The 16,118-nt window shown below is 37.9% G+C and overlaps 1 protein-coding gene across 4 annotated transcripts in view; it reads left to right on the top strand.

The window, feature by feature from the left end:
* TPD52L1 (TPD52 like 1) overlaps positions 1-16,118 on the top strand; it is a 140,018-nt gene that overhangs the window by 36,044 nt on the left and 87,856 nt on the right. For 3 of the 4 annotated variants that reach the window (XM_064649608.1, XM_064649607.1, XM_064649605.1), the window contains exons 3-5: positions 3,035-3,199; positions 9,121-9,225; positions 10,988-11,189. In XM_064649608.1, the coding sequence (XP_064505678.1) occupies positions 3,035-3,199; positions 9,121-9,225; positions 10,988-11,189 (472 nt within the window). The remainder of the gene's footprint in view (positions 1-3,034; positions 3,200-9,120; positions 9,226-10,987; positions 11,190-16,118) is intronic. The other variant, XM_064649606.1, reaches the window with a different exon arrangement.

Here is a 16,118-nt window from a genome sequence, read left to right as displayed (position 1 = left end):
ATGAAACTTGCTTTAAATTAAGTTGTCAATTTTTTTTAAGAAAGAAGATTTAACTTGCAGCTTTTCTACCTGTTGGTTTGTGTTTGTATTTTTTTAACATCTGTGTTCTCTCTCAAATGTCTGAATACTACAACTATTAAAAGTAAGTGATACTTGTAAGGGGTACAGGATATCAGAATTTAATATCACACTCTTATTGTATCTGCTTGATATGAAGGAGATGTATATATTGTAATACTTAAATGCACATACAATATTTTTTTCTTTACAAAGATAATGACCAGTAGATGGTCACAGACTAAAATGTTATGTATTGTAATGAGAAGAAAGTCTCTCGATTTCTTGGTGCTGTTTCACTTCTGTGCACTTCAGCTGTATGCCCAGCAAAGGATCATGAATGGGAACATGCTATCTTAAGGGTAGTGAGAAAATTTTCTTGACCCTTAATTCCTATTCTTGCACTCGATGATCCACAGATTTGAATTGGCGTAAAGAGTTAAGCTGAAGTGATGCACTGAGCAGCACATTGCATAGACCCTTATTAAAAGTATTATACGTGGTTAAACAGGTCAAGATGTGCTGGTTTAAAAGTGAACCAGTGGGAGAAATGAACCCAACTGTAGAGAGATTATAAATTAGAGTTACAATTTACTAAAAATCAATTACAATAGATGCAACGATACAGAGAAAAACTTGTTTTAACCTGCAAAAAACAGATGTATAGCCCAGCCCCCTGGGACAAGAACAGAACAGTATTCTTTGGCCCCTGTGCTGAGCACCACGTGGCCCCCCTGGGTGCAGAGTAAAAGGAGAGGAAAACCTGTTGGTCCAGGTGATGATGATAGTTCTGTTGAGGTAATTTTCACAGTCTTGTTGAGAGTGGCAGTCACAGTCCTGTTGAAGTTCTGGTCCTCCTCTGGATCCAATGAGTGATACCAGAAGTCTCAAAACCGCAAGATTATATATGCTCAGGTTCAGGTGGGAATGTCCTGTACCTCCCCCAGGGCAGGGAGTTTCACAATGGGTGATTTAAGTGAGTCTTGTGATATTTTTGGAGTCTTTGATGGTCTAGGTGTTGCAGCTGCCTATTATGCCAGTCCAGTATGGCCCATTAGCAAAGATGACCCCTCAGGCTGGGTGTGAAGGTGCTAATGCCTCCCTGGGATGGGGGGAGTTAGGACAGCTGAGTCCTTAGATGTGCCCTGGGCAGCTGCTGCAAATGATCCATTATCAGCTGTCCATCAGAAATGACATAGAGGGTGTAGAATACACAGTTTTGGTTATACCCACATAGTAATAACCTGGTCCTGGCCACTGTAACTAAGACAACATCGCACAATACAAACCAAGCTATGACTGTTAGACACTGCTGCAGTGGAAAAAACAATATTGCTCTTTACTGGTGAAGTTAGCCACTGAAAAATAGGTTAGCTCGGGTCATAGAAATGCTCAGGTTGAGCAATTGTGTCAATTAGGTTGCAATGTGAAACATTAAAGGCAAAAAACTAAATGCTCTCTCTGTGTATAGAACTTGGGGAATAGCGTTAAAGGTAACAGACAGCTTCATTTCTAGGTCATGCATCAGAGATCAGATCAGCTTTGTATTATCATGTCAGTAGTGATAGATGTAGTGATTGCACATATAAATAATTTAGGCTACCCCCGAGCAAAGCATATAAGGGAGATCAGAGCACCTACTTTGGACTCTTAACTATAGTCAAGGAGGCACACCACCAGTTAGCATGTCTGAACAGAGGGCACAGCAACTGCTGGGAGTGACAACTTCAGAAGTGCATTTTGGGGATTTCACATGTGACTACCCTCTAGGATGCAGTTGCCTGAACAGCACCCCCACACCATGCATGGCCAGCACAGACATGTCCATGGTTTGGTGGTGAACCAAATGTGGACACAGATATAACCTTTGTTTGGCTGGTGGAATCCCTCAATCCCATCCATCAGCTGGTACAAAGCCAGGGTAATGCCAGACATAGACTGCAGCTGGAGATGGTGGACAGGGCTTAGCAGTCGCTTGAGAGGTGTGATTTCCCATCTTTCAGGCTGAAACATTTTTCAACCAAACACAGCAGAATTGAACATGTTGCAAAAGCCTGGATGTGCCTGTGTCTAATATGGCTTCTAGTTCTTGCTTTCCTTAGTCACAATCCAGGTAGGAGGCCTGTCTTTCATCAGATAAGAATGTGCCTCTATTTATTACTTGGCAAAAAAAGCAACTGCCATAGCTTTTCAAACAGAAAATGGGCAGGCTCTGGAAGATGCAGTGACATGATGACGATGGTACCTGTTTGACACAATGATTTAAAACTGAGGGAGTGGAAAGAATAGATCCTTTCTCAATTTGAGTATAGCTTGTGGTTTTTGCCATTAGGTGTGGTCTGTAGCAAGCAGGCTGTTTGTCATGGCCTCAGCTTGCCTTTACGCAATCAAGAGCAAAAGGAGGTGCCTGACTTCCAGTTGGTCATTCTGGCTCTTGGATGAGAACCTTGTTCATGGCCCCTGTTTCCAGGACCATTTCTAATATAGTTTCATAACCCATTCTGGGTTCTGTAGAGCCCCCTCAGAAGACCAGGTGCTCTCTGGTAATAGCCTTGGCAGTGAAGTTTATTACTAGAAGACGACAGATCTACTGCAATGAAAACTGTCTGCTAGTTTTTAGGTGATCTCACAAATGTAGGAAGCAAGTGAATAAGCTTCCTGGATTTTGCCTTTTGTCAGTTGAGCCACACAATGTATTTGGGGAGCAGTTCCTATGGTTGAACCAAGCTACTTGTGTTTTGTTTGATTGAGGCCTTTCCTGACTTTAGCAATTGCTTCTGTATTTTCTCTCTTTTTAAAAAAAATAGAACAAGCTAGCTTCCACAACTTCTTGTGTTTTTAAAACAGACCCTTCAAAAGATGCTGGACCTTTGCTGAGCAGCTACTCTCTTAATTGAAGAGCAGTGGTTTTAAAACAGGCTTTCTCATTGGATCAGCGTCCAGCTTGTAAACATGTGGTGTTTTCTCATTTGTACAGATCCAGTGTCCATCTTGCCAATTTGTTTGGTGTTTCAAGTGCCACTCTCCCTGGCATGAAGGCGTTAACTGCAAAGAATACAAGAAGGGAGACAAGCTGTTACGTCACTGGGCCAACGAAATTGAACATGGGCAGAGGAATGCCCAGAAGTGTCCAAAATGCAAGGTGAGCTGCTCTCCCTTGGCTTGCAGGTATTGTTTATTAAATATTAAAAATAAATATTTTTAGCTTCTGCTCAGCATTGAAAATGAAATTCACACTTGCTGTGCAGGGTCTTTTCAATGACCCCTTAAGAAAAACAGGTCAGATGTTTTACTTGCTGGTTTATGCACTGATTCTGCAGAATATCTGCCTGTAAAAGCAACGTTATGGAAATAGTAAGAGGAGGCATTGATATATGCTTAGAATCACAGAATCATAGAATGGTTTGTGGTAATGAATGTGCTGCAGATTAAATCATTCCTAAAATAAAGCTTTAAAGAAATGGGAAACTGTAGAGAAATATGATGCCTTTTGTCATGTTTTCTAGAGAGTTTGAGTGAATTCAGTTTCACAAGGCAGGAAGTACTCTGTTGAAGAGTTAAGGGAGAGTTTAAGATTTGGCAAAATTCTGAGTTTTTTAGGATTAAATGTCAGTTCTGCACAAGTCACATCTCAAGGTGTGACTTCACAGGCCGCACCTCGAGTACTGTATCTGATTCTGGGCCCTTCACTTCAAGAAAGACATTGAGATGCTGGAGTGAGTGCAGAGAAAGGCAGTGAAGTGGTGAAGGGTCCAGCAGGTAAATCCTGCGAGGAGTGGCTGAGGGAGCTGGGGTTGTTTAGTCCGGAGAAGGCTCAGGGAAGACCTTATCACTTTCTACAACTACCTGAAAGGAGGTTGTAGCGAGGTGGAGGTTGGTGACTTCTCTAGTGCAACCAGCAAAAGGACAAGAAGACATAGCCTCAAGCTGCTTGAGGGGAGGTTCAGGCTGGACATCAGGAGGAATTTCTTCACTGAAAGAGTTGTCAAACATTGCAGTAAGCTGCCCAGGGAGATGGTGGAGTCACCATTCCTGGAGTTGTTCAAGAAATAACTGGACATGGCACTTCATGCCATGGTTTAGTTGACAAGGTGATGGTCAAAGGTTAGACTTGATGATCTCTGAGGTCTTTTCCAACCTAGATGATTCTGTGAAGTGTTTCTTATTAATTAGTTTAATTTTCAACACTGAAGTGCAGTAGTCGTACACCCTAAAAATATCGTTAATCTATTCCAGGATAGGAAATACTTCCTAATACTCAAATGAGATTCAACAGCCCTGCATACCCCTGACCTGGTTGCCCTTAATGAAGGAGCTGTTACCTTGGTTCACTATTTTTTTTCATAACACCTATCTCCAGCTACCGAGGGAGTAGTAAGTCAAAACCTTAAGAGCAACATGGTAGTGGCAGACTGTCCTTTTTTTTTTTTTTTTTTTTTGAAAGAGAATACCTAGTCTGAAATTTTCTATTGCTCTAAATCTACATAGACAGGACAAAGTAAGGAAACTGGAATGTTTGGTAGAAAAGAAATATTGAAAGGGAGATTTCCTTGTAAATATACCAAGTATATGTCACACTTTGAGCCTTACACTGTGCAAATAAGAAAATGTTCATCAGCTTAGTAAGTGTCTCATTTTGGTCTTTGGGAAAGAAATGCCTGTGATGCCATAGCTTGAAAGATTTTGAAACACTAAGCAAAACTGGAAAGCTCTAAAATCAGCAGCTAGTTGTTTACCCTCCCTCATGCACATGTGACATTTTAACAGAGTTTTTACAGCTTGCTCTTTGGTAAGAGTTGATAGGTTTGAGCCAGTTCTAAAAATGTTCAGTTTCTGGGAAGTCATAAAATAAAATCCTTTGTTCCTTTTGGAGTGGGACCTGTATTTTGGTTTTAATTCTTTGACTTGTGTCCGGATTCAGATTTTGTGACAATGCAAATAATGTAACTATTGTAATGAGTTGTCCAAAAAAAGAAGAAAGTGGACCAAGCAAAAAAGTATGAATGTGGAAAAACAAGGGGAAGAAGGCTTCTAGCTGGAAAGAGAAAGGAACTAAAACCGCTAACTGTAGCATATTCAGCCTGAATAAGTAATAAATTTAAAATGCCATATTTAAATGTACAACTCTTTTCACCATCTTCAAAAAAAAAAGGCTAGACACTTGAAACTTTTGTGGCTTGTCACTAATTGCGAAACATAAAATTGCATGAGTTAGGCTGCTAATTTCAAAAATACTTTAGGTTTCTTTCCATAATCAAAGGAAAATAAAACCTCCTACATAGTGGGAGGCAGTATGGAAAGTTATGAAACTAGCACAGAAAAAAGAAACTCTGTCAAGTCCTTTCTGTTGATGTGTATTGTAAGTGAATATTGAAGAGGGAATTCAACTTTGTTATAAACTGATACTCCTGATACTTTTTTCTTCAGAGATGAAAAATATTCTTCCTGTCTGCAATCTCCAAAATGTTTCTATCAACACACTGTTTATTTTTAAGTCAAATCTATAACTAGCAAGTAATCAAAGGACCAGTTAGCCAATGGTTAGTGGTACTGTTGTTCTTTTTTTTTCAACGGTTATTGAGTAATTAAAAAAATACATCTTCGGCAGCACTCTTCATCAAGTAGATATCTGGGCATGTGGGGATAAGCATTCCAACAGTTAACAGTTTGGAGTCAAGGGGATTAGACCTAACACTTCTCTGCCTTTCTTTCTCCAGCCATCCCCCTAAAACCTCTCTATAAAATAACATTGAATCAAATGACAATCATATTTCCAAATAAAATAAAGAGAAAGACAGAGAAAATAGAGTTGATAACATACCATTTAATTTATTCTTGTTCTAGGTCCACATAGTCAATGTTTCAGGTGACAGCATATTTTATTTTTAACCTCTTTCATGTGTTGGTTAAAAATTTGCAGCAGCCAAAGTTTACAGATTGAGACAAAGTCAAGATGAAATTTTGTCTGAAGATATTAGTATTCAGTCTTTACGCTAAAACTGAAACTAAGAAAAATTAGAGATAGAAATTTCAGTAGAGGTAGAATTTCTTTGCTTGGCTAATTTGTAAAATTACTGGTAACTTCCTAAGTTACTGATTACAGTGTAAACTGTGACCATATTTTACAGTTACCTTCTGGAGATAATTATTTATACACACCACATAGATGCACACACACACACAGACTCTCTCTTTAAGTACCTGTACCACAGAGAAGTCAAATGCACTATTATTATCTTGTCTGGGCATGCAGGTGAGAAAATGGAAACACATTTATGGGGGTGTGTATGTATTGGCAGATCCTCAGGCACGTATTCACAAGTTTTTCAGTGGTTTTGGTAAGTGCTTTGAAAGAACATAATCCTTTGTAATCTGAATATAGTGGGGACTGTTGAATAAGCTTAAACTTGATTGCTTTTTGCTGTAGCTGGATACAGTTTCAGTGAATCTAATAGGAATAGCTTATATTTACCTAGTCTCTCTAAAGTGTGTTTACATAAGATAATAATGTTACACACTGTCCAACTATGTAATTGTAGATCCATGTTTTGATTGTATATTAGTATGGAAATACACTACTTTTTTTTAACTGTATCTTAAATTAGTTTTTATATATTTTTTTTGTTTTTAATAGAGCCTTTTCCAAATTTACTATAAGCTATTTTAAGGAAGTCAGCATAGACAATTTTTTTCAACAAGACTTGTCCAAAAAGTGCTGGTCCTGTTCTAGAGAGAGCTGTCTAATGCATGCAAACTTGCTACATGTTTTTAGATGCCATTTGACTAAATCTATAACATTACTTGTCTTTCCCTACTACTGTTTTAGGGGGTTATTTTTTACAATTTCTAGCTAGGCGTTTGCAGGAAAATGCCTTCGTTTCCGCAAGTGTCTTTACAGTACAGCAAACCAAGGAAGTACTTCATGTTGGTGTTATCTTACCACAGATTTCAAAAACAGCACTGTTTGAGGAAAGACCACACAGCAGCTCTAGTTTAGAAAGCTTTGAGCAGCAACAGAAGTTTAAGTAAACAAGGATGTCAATGCAAATAAAGGAGTGTGTACTTCTTATCTGTGGCTTATCCGTTCTGATTACTATAAGTGTTATAACTCAGGGCATAGATTTTGAAGGTGCCCTGCAAATTAATTCTCATCCTCTGGAGGGAGGAGTGTCCTTATTTGTATACAAAGGGATAAAGCTGTGCAGATTCTCTTCAGGAGTGGAGGAGAAACGACCATTCTCACCCTCAGAACTTTTGGCAGTGATTTCCCTAAAAGATTTCTATGAGAGGACTTCTAACATTCAGAGGAGGTAAAGTGAAGGTCTGAAATAGCCACTGTGCTACTTTAGTTGTTTCCTTAAGACTCTGAGCTAGGTGTGTTTGCCTTTGATGTGTAATTTTTACCCCTCTTGTTCTGGAAACCATTTTTGGGTTTCTGAATGACTAAACCTTCCCCTGTAAGGTGTGGGTATGTCTTTGGTTTTGAATGGGTATTGGGTGTAGGATGAAGCCTGTTGGATTTACTGAATGTTTGGAGGCAGAAACTATGCTTGCAGTCATCATGCTCTCACCTTGCCTCTTCTACCCTCATGGTGCTGCTGGGAACACAGCTGCAGCTAACTATAGCAAGCTGCATTCCTGGCCCCATACATTCCCCCGGCTGCCTGTTGCATACCGTGGTATTGCCAGTGGAGCAGGAACAGTCATTTGATATCTGATCCATCAGCTATCGCTTTCTCAATTTATAGATTTGTAATCCATCTCTGTCAGTGGATTATCTGGAGGGCAGGGAGGCATGTCCATGTGAACCAGAGCTGAAGTTGATCTGGTGAGATGTCATGTCTTAGGCTTGAAAGCAGCAGAGTTCATCTGGCATTGTCAGTCTGCATGCATGTGACCGAGAGTCCAAGCCCTGCATCTGAGGTTTGGGGGGTTTTTTTACTTCATTTTTTTGATAAAGTCTCTCCTCACTGTAAAAAGGAAAGTTCTTTCAACAAAAAAAATATGGGCAAGTACAATCAGTTGTTCCAGATTTGCAGCTTTTGAAGATAGTTACATATGTGCAGATAAGTATTCACTAAAATTTTTTTTATGGTTTACTTTTTGAGGAAGCAACATAAAGTATATGTAATTGCAGTATGTGTCTGTAATAAAATAAATCCCATAAAAGAAGTATCAACTTCTTTTATGTTTAAAGAGGACAGTATGACTGGGGGACTTAGAGTAGAAACAAGTAGATTGTCAAATGGTTCAGCAGCGGTGCCTAGCTAAGTGGAGCTGGTTTGCGTCTAGGAAAGCACGGGTAGGCAGTTGGCAGGCAGTTTCTAAGAGGTGTGAATATTTATGAAAGGTATGAATGGTAGAACATATAAAGCTATTTCCAGAATCTTCTTGAAGTTCTTACTACCAAAAAAATTAATTTATTTTTGAAACATGAAGTAGTTTTGGTTTGCATCTAGGGTTTTTATAGGTTCCAGGCTCATACCATCCATCCTAACTGAAAGTCTGTAACTTAATTGGGTTGGTAAATTAGAGAAGAGAAAGGAGAATTAAATGGTTTTGATTCAAAAAGAAGATAAAACAACCAGTTAATTCTCATTAGTGGGATAAGATCTAGTTCTCTCATGTACATTTTTAAGATGGAATCAGCAGATAAGGAAAGTTACCTCTAAAATTGCAGAAGTCCATATAGTTGCTTTCTGAATTTCAGACCCCTGAAAAACTAATTGGAATTAAAATTTAAAGTTAATTTGTTAAAATACATTAAGTCACTAATAAAATTCCTTCATTTCAGTTCAAGTTAATCTTAGGAATTAGATTAAACTGTGGCTCCATGAGCAAGGTCAACATTTTTTCACATGTAACCTGAAAAGTAAAAACAAAAGTCAAACTGACAATATAATGTCCCTTCTAGAAGAAAACAGCATATAACTTGGTAAGTTATTCTTAAGTTGGTACAATATTGAGTAGACTTCTGTTTCTACTTTGTTTATTCAGTGCTTAAATGTGAAAGTTTTAAAATCAAGTGGCTTATAAAGCTCATCAGCAATGGTGTTTTTTCAGGTGCTTCTGGAAAACAGGGCAGCTGTGATACAGCAGGCTTTCTCAGGGTGGAGAGGGTTGCTTGGTCATAAGGGATGCTTTTTGCATCCCTTCTCTGGGGCAAATGTAAGTCCACTAGAATCCTTTCTCACTAGAAAGTATTTTTATAACCCAATTCTCTCTTTTGTGAATGTCTTTCTCCTCTTATGTTTGAAAGCAGCATTTGAAAGTGTAGAAATGCAAATTCTGAGATCACTGCTGTTGACAAAGAGATGTTGGCAGGTGTATCTGGAGCTGCTGTTAACTACATCTACCACTGGATCTTTTATCGTGAATATTGCTGATGGAAAACATCACTTTGCTACATGTATAAAGTGCCAATTTCAGTAGATGTGTGGGTGAGTCAGGTGTGATCCCAGATGACCCCTGATCAGCACCAAAGAACAAACACATATGACCCTCTCAATAATGTTGGATACCTCAGGAGCCATGAGCCTCTCTTGAGGTACCTGAGCTGTCAGTGTCTCTGATGCTTGGAGGGTCACAGAGTGGTGATGCCTTGTCTTTGCCTGTATCTCCCTGAAAAATAAATATATGTAGATATCTGTAGGAGTTTCAGGAGGCATTCATTTATCCATTGCAAGTTAAAACAGATAAAATTCCAGTTGGATGTAACAGGAAAAAATATTCCCAGGGAGAATGGTGAAGCATGGGACAGGTTGCTGAAAGAGGCTGTGACATACCCATACTTGGAAATTTTTAAAATTTAGTGGGATGAGACTTGGAGCAATCTGATCTGACTTTGAAGTTAGTCCAGCTTGGAGCTAGGGGTTAAAATAGATGACCTCCAAGAGTCACTTTCAGCCTCAATTATTAGGTAATTTTATCTGCCTTTCTGTGGACCACTGTTGGAATGTGGTCTCAGGACATGGGACAAGGGTTGTATGTGGGATGTGTGTAGCAATTCTGTGGACTAGAAAGAGCGTGTGTTTACCACTCCATTAGCTGTGGTTTTCGTTGACAAGATTTAAAGTAGCATGTAATCGTATTTGATTTCGTGGAATACTCAGGACCAGGATTACCCTCTCTCCAAAGACTCTTGGAACTGTTAACAAAAACCAGAGCTTTATTAGATCTGTGCAAAGTAGGTAAATTTTATCAGTTTGTGGAAGAGTACATGGAGATACAGGAATGGAACTACTTCTGCTGGCAATCAGCAGAAAGATGGATGTAGAACTTACGCAGCCCTGCTCCATGCTCTACTGTGGGCATCATGATGCTTGGTGTAATTTTTAATAGGGTTTGTGGAATCTTTCTGGGAAAAAAAAAGCACAACAAGAAACAATGCCACAACAACAAAAATACTTGTGAAACGATTCACTGTAACAGCAGTGTCTTTCTGGTGTATATTACAAAATGCCAAATCAATTTGTGATGGGAAAGGGATGGGGCCACAGGTGGTGTGAGAGGAAAACCCATCTGTGGAGAGATCAAACAGAGTTCGTAGCTACATTTACTGTGCTGCTTTTATTTTTAATAAAGTTCAGTGCTAATGTGTCTTCTTCAGAAATAAAAACAAATTTTCAGTAAGGGCAAGGATCACTCATATTCTCATCTGATATGAAGAGTGTTTAAGCAAGGAAGGAGAATTATACAGAAAATGGAAATCTGGAAACAACTTATAACTCATATTTAATGCTCTGAAGCTTGCCTTAGAAAACCATTATTGTCTTAAGCCAGCTGCAGTATTAATTAATGCAAATGCAGGCTTAAGTAAGGTGTTGCTTGCAGTGTCTTTTCATCTGGCAAATGGATTGTACTGGGTAGTGCCTGCTTTCCTGTGCTTAAGGAGGGGGGAAAATAACTTTTTTTCCTTCTTCTCATACAGATCCACATCCAGAGAACCGAAGGGTGTGACCACATGACCTGTTCACAGTGTAACACTAATTTCTGTTACCGTTGTGGGGAGAGATACCGCCAGCTCCGCTTCTTCGGAGATCACACGTCAAACCTCAGTATCTTTGGATGCAAATACCGCTACCTCCCCGAGAGACCACATTTAAGGAGATTAGTGCGAGGCTCTGTTTGTGGTAAGTGGATAAAGGTTCCTCGTGGAGAGCTGCACAATGAAGTGATTGGGGGGATAAGGCAATATTTAAATTAAAACATGGTTTAAAGTATTGCATGGGCAACTTGCTTTTCAGTTATGTAAAGGGGGGTTATCAAATATATTTAAATATATCACATCTGTATTCCTTTTTTAGATAGACTTATATGAGTAAGTATTTTGTCCTCTTCTGATAGCTTCTGTTTCCTAACCTTTTTTAGTAATACATAAGCAAACTGGAAAAATGCTATCAATATGCATGTGGCTGGCTGTGTTTAGTATTCTAAAAGCGTATAGGAGAAATGGATAAGAGCAGGAATCTTTTTTTAACCTCTCCGTTAAGGATCTGTTTGAATAAAGCGCTGTTAGGATTTGAACCTGATCTGGGTTATTTTTTAACTTTTAGCTTCAGTTCAGATAATATCCAGCTTAAAAGAAAATAATATACATTTACTTTCTCTCAGAAATATGATCCCAAAATACAACCATACAAAATGGTTGTATTAATGTCAAAAACTGGGGACCCGATAAGGAAAATAGAACTTCTTGTACTTTGAATTAAGTCATAGAAATTGGAAATTACTTGGAATTCACCTAGGATTAGGAAATGCTTTGAGTTTATCAATTGGTGATGTTGATTGCAGAGGTAAAGGTAAGAGTCTGTACATGTGGAAATAGAAGTCAACAGACCTGAGGTGAAAACATTACTCCTGAGCTCAACATATTCCAGTAAGAAAACTGGGTGATTTTTAGAGTAACACAAGAGTTGGCACACAAACATAGGCCTGGTAATAAAAATGCCGATCTTGCTGATCTGCAAAGTTGTGGAAGATTCACAAACATGGAATGCTTGTTTAACAAGCAACAATAAGTCATTCAAGCCCATTAATTTGACCTCAGGAACTTGCAAGGCTTTATAACAAACTTTATCAGAGAGGTGAATTAAAGATACATGAATAACAAGAAAGTGGATGAAAACTGAAAAATGATTGGAGGTGCCTGCTCTTGACACATTTTGTAGATATTAATACCAGTGGATGAGAAGATCTAGTCTAGATTAAAAACAATTCTGGCACTAAGGCACATGGGTAGAAACATTTCATGAATAAATGTAGACTTAAAACTCAAGAACTGTTTCAAAGCACTTAGTAAGATTTCAGAAGAGCATTTATTAATAGCCACAATGGCAAAAAATGTAAGCTGTTTTAAAATGGATCTTGTTACATTTGGTGTAATTAGTATCTGCTGTAGCAACGGACAGTTCTCAGAGACATAACCAAGTCAATGCTGCTCACGTACAGAATCATGGGGAGCCTTATTAGAATTATAGAACAGTTTGGTTTGGAACAGACTTTTAAAGGCCATCTAGTCCAGCCCACTTACAATGCACAGGGACATCTGCAACTAGATCAGGTTGCTCAGAGCCTTGTCCAACCTGGCTTTGAATGTTTACAGGGATGGGTCATCCACTACATCTCTGGACAACCTGAGCCACTGGTTCACCACCCTCATTATAAAAAACTTACATGCAATCTAAGTTGCCCACCTTCAGTCTGAAGCCATTACCCCTTGTCCTACTGCTACATGCACTTGTAAAAAATTCCTCTCAATCTTGCTTATAGGCCCAAGATTAAACCTTCTCTGTGCAATGGAGATGCAAAGATAAAACAAGTGACTTTTATCACAGCACAGATCTCCAAAAAATAACATTATCATTCTGATAATATTTGCATTGGTTTACATTTAAGGTATCTAAATATGTAGTTGGAATGTTTTAATGTCACATAAGAAGGCCCAAATACAGATGCATGTACTGCATGTGCATAACTACTAGTAAAATTAGTTTATATTTACCTTACTTGTTGTTTTAGGAAACAACAATACACAGCCTTTTCCTTTTAAAATAAAACAGCTGTTACTAGTAAGAAACAAAATTATTTTATTTGTCAACATCAACTTGAGGGCAATAGAGAAATGTGGAAGAGAATATATGAATTAAAGTTCAGTGGTGAAGGTGTGTATGTTCATATTTAAGAGATCACACTTAGAGAAGGTATAAAATATTTTTATTTTAATTTCCTGTTTGCAAGTGTACTTGTGGTTTGCATTAATTAGTAAATAAGAAAGATTAGCAAAGCTCAAAGCCTCAGATGACATTTCTCATAGGGACTTTCTGTTAAAAATGTCTCTCTAGGACTACGGCTGTCATCTGGTGCAATTTCTCAAAAGAATGGTCATCATTTGAATAGAGACAGAGCTAGCTGGACATGCCAGCACATGTAGTTAATGACCCTCTTTTTTACAATAGCTTGTTAACACCCAAGTTGACAATAATTCAAAAAAATCTGCATTGATACTCATGACTTAAATCTCTGTCATCTCTAGAACTCTAAATTTTAATATTGGTTCTATTACACTTTATGAATAACTACCAAAACACTCCAGAGCCCTAACAGAACTCACACATGAAAACAAAAAATTACCAGCTTTAAAAATTTGCATCAGATTTGAAATCTGCAATTGAGGTCACAGCTCTTCCTCCATTGGATTAGATTTTGGCTATGATTTGCATATATGAGCTAGTCTAGATTTTTGTATTTTTTTCCACAAAAGTGCACATGTGGGTTTTCACATGTGGTTTTTTTTAAGACAACATTATATTGCTGTAAGATTGTACCTCCTGACATTTTTCTTCGCAGAAGGTATAATCCCGAACTGTGATACAGTGTCAGTTCAGTTTGTAGATTCTGCCATTTTCAATGCTGCAAATCTGCTAGGATCATCTGTCTTTGTAAAACTTCAACAGAATTGATCTGTGCCTGTTAATTGGGCTTGTGTAAAGGTCTGCCTGCTAAGTCTGTCCCCAGCAGTGGTCAGTTAGAAATAAGATCTCACTCCCTGTTTGTTTCCAGTAATCATTGTTTTAAACAAGACAGTTAAGGTTTGTATCTGAACCTTTGATTAATAACTATCAGTAGATTTATCCTTCAGTAGTTTATGCAGTTCTTAAGTTTTGACTTCCAAAACATTTCTGGTAGAGGTCCTAGGATTTTACTGTGTGTTGTGTGGCAAAAGTCCTGTTGTTTTTTATTGATTCCTAATGATTTCATTGGTTACTTCTGTTATCGTGAAATTGAGTAAATAATAATAGCTTGCTTACCTGCTCATCTTTCTTTTATGGACCCTCCATCAGATTCTACTTTGTCATGATATTTGATACTGTTTTTTGTTTGTTTGTGTTTTATGTTTTGTGCTGAACCGAAGCTTACTAGTCTTAATGACTTATGATCAAGCTGAAAATTCCAAAACGTTGAATTCCAATTAGGGATCATGTCTAGGCTCAGGGATGTCCTGGTTGCTAGAACTGTAAATGTAAATACATAAATACATTGTTACGCAAGAGAGAAGCATTATCATCAGGAGATGCTGGAGTACAAGCCTGGGTTTTGGTTCTGTTCTGAACGTCAGCAGAAGAAAGAAGAGACGGTAGCAGAGAGACAGTCCATTAAAGCAAAGTCTCAAATTCTAGTAACATGTAGTAAGAAATAAAGGTTCAATTTCCTGTAGTAAAATGCCTCTACTAGCTAGCTAAGTAGTGGGAATTAAGGGAATCTTATCTTGGCTGTCAGTGGGAGACTGGTGAGGTGTTGCTAGATATGTGGGTGTTTTCTATGACTTCTTTATTACTATGGAGAAGAAATACTTAAGTTAATGTGATTTTGTAGCTGTGTACAATAAAGGTTTTTTTGGCTTGTTTCTAAAATCTAGCTGGGTAGGGTGTGTAGAAAGAAAAGTGCCTCATGGCAGGCTGGCATGCTGTCATGGTTTCTGTTGAGAAGCAAGGGTTTGTGCATACAATCACAAACTGTTCTGCAATAAAAATAAGGGAAAAGCATTTATGGCAGCATAAATTTAAACATACTTTTCTTCACAAACTAGTTGTTATGTAAATGTGATAGTAATCACAGGGAGTAGAAAACTTGAGAGCGGAAGTGATCTCTAAATTTGATGACATTTCTTCCCCTTCTTTAGCCAACATGTTTTTTAGAGAAACTTTGTCCTTTGACCAGTACAGTAAAGTGAAATTGCTTTTATTATTCAGTCCCAGCAGACTTAGAGATTTCATTCTCATAGTAATTATTTGGCTAAAGTGTTGAAGGCAGAATGTTTCATTATAACTGGAGTCAGTGATGAATTGTACAGAAAGGAAAAACATGTTCAGCTGTCTTAAATGTACTTAAGATGTCACTGGAGTACCACTTGAATTCAGCTGGATGAACTATATTCAAATTTAACTGCTAGGTACTTCGTGGATCTGTTACAGGACACAACATGCAATGAAGCTATTAAAGCAAATTAATTTTTTTGCATGGTAAGCAGCATTTCAAATAGGAAAAGCAGCATGTTTTCAGATCTGACTGACTCCTGTCCCAAGCAGAGCACAAGGTTCACTTTATGTATGCACAGCTTTGAGCCCTGCAGAAGGAAGCATGCATTTCTGTAATCTAACCTTCATTAGCAACTTCATCATTTAAGTCAGTCTGATTTGTAAGAAGTCATCTCTATACACTTGATAGGACTCTTTTAAAAACAAATGCAAAGTTTTATTAGAACTTAAATCTACATAGATATGGCTACTTTGATTTGTAAGTAGACTTTTCTAGTGTCTCTGCTGCTTAAACAATAATGATATGTAGACTTAAAAGATAAAACATATTATTTCCCATATGCTAATGATTAAATTTGTTTTCTAAAACTAGTTTATTAATATTTTACATGGCAAAGAATTCTTGAAGTATTTATGGATGTTTGTATATATTACCCTAAACCCCTCAACCAAACCCAAAGTTATGGAAGGGAAAAATATTCCCTCATGTTTCCTGAAATACTTCATCATTTTGCAGAAAAACAT

The sequence above is a fragment of the Pseudopipra pipra genome, chromosome 3, assembly GCF_036250125.1.
Source record: "Pseudopipra pipra isolate bDixPip1 chromosome 3, bDixPip1.hap1, whole genome shotgun sequence".
In the NCBI taxonomy this organism is placed as follows: domain Eukaryota; kingdom Metazoa; phylum Chordata; class Aves; order Passeriformes; family Pipridae; genus Pseudopipra; species Pseudopipra pipra.
This window is presented reverse-complemented; position numbering and strand designations above follow the sequence as displayed.